Source organism: Musca vetustissima, unplaced genomic scaffold (genome assembly GCF_032173495.1).
Source record: "Musca vetustissima isolate MV318-11 ecotype Yass unplaced genomic scaffold, APGP_CSIRO_Mvet_v1 utg9752, whole genome shotgun sequence".
Lineage (NCBI taxonomy): Eukaryota > Metazoa > Arthropoda > Insecta > Diptera > Muscidae > Musca > Musca vetustissima.
In genome coordinates this window covers 11,945-16,388 of record NW_026884546.1, presented here as the reverse complement: position 1 = coordinate 16,388, position 4,444 = coordinate 11,945, and the positions used below count along the sequence as shown (strand labels likewise).

Here is a 4,444-nt window from a genome sequence, read left to right as displayed (position 1 = left end):
ATTAGTGTAGGTTTTTTAAAACTATTTTTTTAATATTTTCTTTAAAAAAAATAGTAGAGTGGATTTTAAAAAATATACTAGGGTGGATTTTTTAAAAATATTTTTGATAAAAAATATTAGGGTGGATTTTTTAAAAATATTTTTGCTATTGAAAAATATAAGGGTGGATATTTTAAAAATATTTTTAAAGAAAAATATTAGGGTGGATTTTTTTAAATTTGAAAAATAAAAAAGTTATTTTTTTCTTTTAAAATTCGTTTATTACAGTCATTCCAAAAATTATTTGGACATTTCCTACTAGCCTCAGAGATATATACAATATTTATTTAAAACTAAAAATGTTGCCTAATAAAATATTTCCATTAAAAAAAATATATCTTAAAATTAATTTTCTTATTTACATTTTAAAATACTAAAATAAAATTCTGTTCCAATTCCATTTTGTTCCCCCTGCACTCCATCACACCTTACATTCCTTATTTCTACCATAGAGTATCGCATATTCGGGTTTAATTTTTTTCTCAATAAATTTATTCATTGGACCGACATACTGCAGACGTTCCGAATTCGGATTGAATTTCTTAATGCCCGGTGAATGGACCAAAAATCCCGGATGCAGCACATGATATTCATAATCCAATAAACACATGGCATAATTTTGGATGCGCTTATTGGATTGACCCTCCCACGTGACCCGTTCATCGAATAGCGGCTCATGATTGTCACTGATGTAGAATGGCTCCCAGTAGACGAATTTCTTATGGCGTTTGCCCACAGAGAATATCGTCAATCGTTCACTGTAGGTGGCATTGACCCATTTCCCTTGATCCGGCACAACATGACACGATTTGCAGACATTATAATGAAAAGGTATTGCCTTCTTTGTCCTCAACATTGCCACCAGTTCCTTCTTGGTATCCGGTATGGCTGCGGATTTTTCCAACTCAAAAACTGGCAAAGCAAAAACCTTCAATGCCCTGCCATCAGAGCCCGGCAGTACCACACTTATATTCCGATAAGCCATATCTAAGAATTGTTCTATCAGACCCCGGCTGGGGTACAGCTCAATATCACAGGCGAAAATAAAATGGGTATTTGCGGCCCGTCTTGCCACATTCCGTCCCACATTTATGGGATATTGGAGATATTTCTTCGTTTTGTACATTTCACTGCGATTCACATTCTCATAGGGCGCCTCAGCCAATTGACAATCATAGGGCCACTCCAAGGCTTCTTCTTCGGTCAGGGGTACCCGTTCTTCGGGCATATGATCATTCGGAAAATAGATATGAAAGGTGACATAATCTCGTATCAGGCCACTTTCGGGTAAGCAGTGGCGGGCATATTGAATAGAGTCCATGGTGGCATTGAAATCGTAGCCAGGGGCGAAGAGGGCAAAGCTGATGGGACCCATCCAGCTGGAAAGAAAGAAAATAAAAAAAATTAATTTAATTAAAAAAATGTTTTCAGGCATCAAAGAGAGACCTCAAAAAAATACGTTTAAAAAATCCACGCCTTGTATAAGACCTCAAAAAAATATGTTTAAAAAATCCACGCCTTGTATAAGACCTCAAAAAAATATGTTTAAAAAATCCACGCCTTGTATAAGACCTCAAAAAAATATGTTTAAAAAATCCACGCCTTGTATAAGACCTCAAAAAAATATGTTTAAAAAATCCACGCCTTGTATAAGACCTCAAAAAAATATGTTTAAAAAATCCACGCCTTGTATAAGACCTCAAAAAATATGTTTAAAAAATCCACGCCTTGTATAAGACCTCAAAAAAATATGTTTAAAAAATCCACGCCTTGTATAAGACCTCAAAAAAATATGTTTAAAAAATCCACGCCTTGTATAAGACCTCAAAAAAATATGTTTAAAAAATCCACGCCTTGTATAAGACCTCAAAAAAATATGTTTAAAAAATCCACGCCTTGTATAAGACCTCAAAAAATATGTTTAAAAAAATCCACGCCTTGTATAAGACCTCAAAAAAATATGTTTAAAAAAATCCACGCCTTGTAAAAGACCTCAAAAAATATGTTTAAAAAAATCCACGCCTTGTATAAGACCTCAAAAAATATGTTTAAAAAATCCACGCCTTGTATAAGACCTCAAAAAAATATGTTTAAAAAATCCACGCCTTGTATAAGACCTCAAAAAAATATGTTTAAAAAATCCACGCCTTGTATAAGACCTCAAAAAAATATGTTTAAAAAATCCACGCCTTGTATAAGACCACAAAAAAATACGTTTAAAAATTCCACGCCTTGTATAAGACCTCAAAAAAATATGTTTAAAAAATCCACGCCTTGTATAAGACCTCAAAAAATATGTTTAAAAAATCCACGCCTTGTATAAGACCTCAGAAAATATGTTTAAAAAATCCACGCCTTGTATAAGACCTCAAAAAAATATGTTTAAAAAATCCACGCCTTGTATAAGACCTCAAAAAATATGTTTAAAAAATCCACGCCTTGTATAAGACCTCAAAAAATATGTTTAAAAAATCCACGCCTTGTATAAGACCTCAAAAAAATATGTTTAAAAAATCCACGCCTTGTATAAGACCTCAAAAAAATATGTTTAAAAAATCCACGCCTTGTATAAGACCTCAAAAAATATATTTAAAAAATTCACGCCTTGTATAAGACCTCAACAAAATATGTTTAAATAATCCACGCCTTGTATAAGACCTCAAAAAATATGTTAAAAAAAACCACGCCTTGTATAAGTCCTCAAAAAAATATGTTTAAAAAATCCACGCCTTGTATAAGACCTCAAAAAATATGTTTAAAAAATCCACGCCTTGTATAAGACCTCAAAAAATATGTTTAAAAAATCCACGCCTTGTATAAGACCTCAAAAAATATGTTTAAAAAATACACGCCTTGTATAAGACCTCAAAAAAATATGTTTTAAAAATCCACGCCTTGTATAAGTCCTCAAAAAAATATGTTTAAAAAATCCACGCCTTGTATAAGACCTCAAAAAAATATGTTTAAAAAATCCACGCCTGGTACAAGACCTCAAAAAAATATGTTTAAAAAATCCACGTCTTGTATAAGACCTCAAAAAATATATTTAAAAAATTCACGCCTTGTATAAGACCTCAAAAAATATGTTTAAATAATCCACGCCTTGTATAAGACCTCAAAAAATATGTTAAAAAAAAACCACGCCTTGTATAAGACCTCAAAAAATATGTTAAAAAAAACCACGCCTTGTATAAGACCTCAAAAAAATATGTTTAAAAAATCCACGCCTTGTATAAGACCTCAAAAAAATATGTTTAAAAAATCCACGCCTTGTATAAGACCTCAAAAAAATATGTTTAAAAAATCCACGCCTTGTATAAGACCTCAAAAAAATATGTTTAAAAAATCCACGCCTTGTATAAGACCTCAAAAAAATATGTTTAAAAAATCCACGCCTTGTATAAGACCTCAAAAAAATATGTTTAAAAAATCCACGCCTTGTATAAGACCTCAAAAAAATATGTTTAAAAAATCCACTCCTTGTATAAGACCTCAAAAAAATATGTTTAAAAAATCCACGCCTTGTATAAGACCTCAAAAAAATATGTTTAAAAAATCCACGCCTTGTATAAGACCTCAAAAAAATATGTTTAAAAAATCCACGCCTTGTATAAGACCTCAAAAAAATATGTTTAAAAAATCCACGCCTTGTATAAGACCTCAAAAAAATATGTTTAAAAAATCCACGCCTTGTATAAGACCTCAAAAAAATATGTTTAAAAAATCCATGTCTTGTATAAGACCTCAAAAAATAGGTTTATGTTTTTAAAAATATTTAAATCGATCCCCTTACCGTGTCACCACCATCCCGATATTATCAATAAATGTGTAATCCCCATTTGTGGTATAGGTTATAGATTCTGAACATCCCATATTGATGCTAAGACGTCCTCGTATTAAATTCTGCAACAACCAATATTTGCCATACTGCAATTGTTCCATATGCAGTGGCCGATCGAAGCAATGTAGCATCGATTTCAATTCCGCATTTCGCATTTGTCGTTTATCCTGTGGCGGAGCCTGTTGACGTTCGGCATATAAATGTCGATCGTATCGAACCTCCTTTATGGCTGTACGAACATGATGGGTCAACAGGATGCAGGCAATCGATATGGTGCATATCAGCAAAAACACTTCAAAATTTCGACGATAAATACACGGGAACAGCTTCAGCGTTTTCAAATTCATTGCGGATTTTTTCTTTTTTTGTAGTTAGAAAAACATTTGAGAATTGTTTTTGTTCGCTGTGTTTATTTTTTGTACTTGACCCTGAACACCGAAATAATTGTTTCGGATTTTTCTTTCGACGGTTTTTTGAAAATTTGAAAACTATACAGGTGGTGCGGAGCTCTTTTTCGTTTCTGTTTTACATCATCATTCGATTATTAATTGCCCAAAAATTGTT

General features: G+C 32.3%; 1 protein-coding gene across 1 annotated transcript; it reads right to left on the bottom strand.

Moving 5' to 3' along the window:
* Positions 1-460: 460 nt before the first annotated feature.
* LOC133331518 (beta-1,4-glucuronyltransferase 1-like) lies at positions 461-4,227 on the bottom strand. The gene is made up of 2 exons (XM_061539904.1): positions 3,833-4,227; positions 461-1,418 (listed from the first exon to the last, which is right to left on the bottom strand). Exons 1-2 carry the CDS (start codon positions 4,225-4,227, stop codon positions 461-463), a joined length of 1,353 nt encoding a protein of 450 aa, XP_061395888.1.
* Positions 4,228-4,444: the final 217 nt, after the last annotated feature.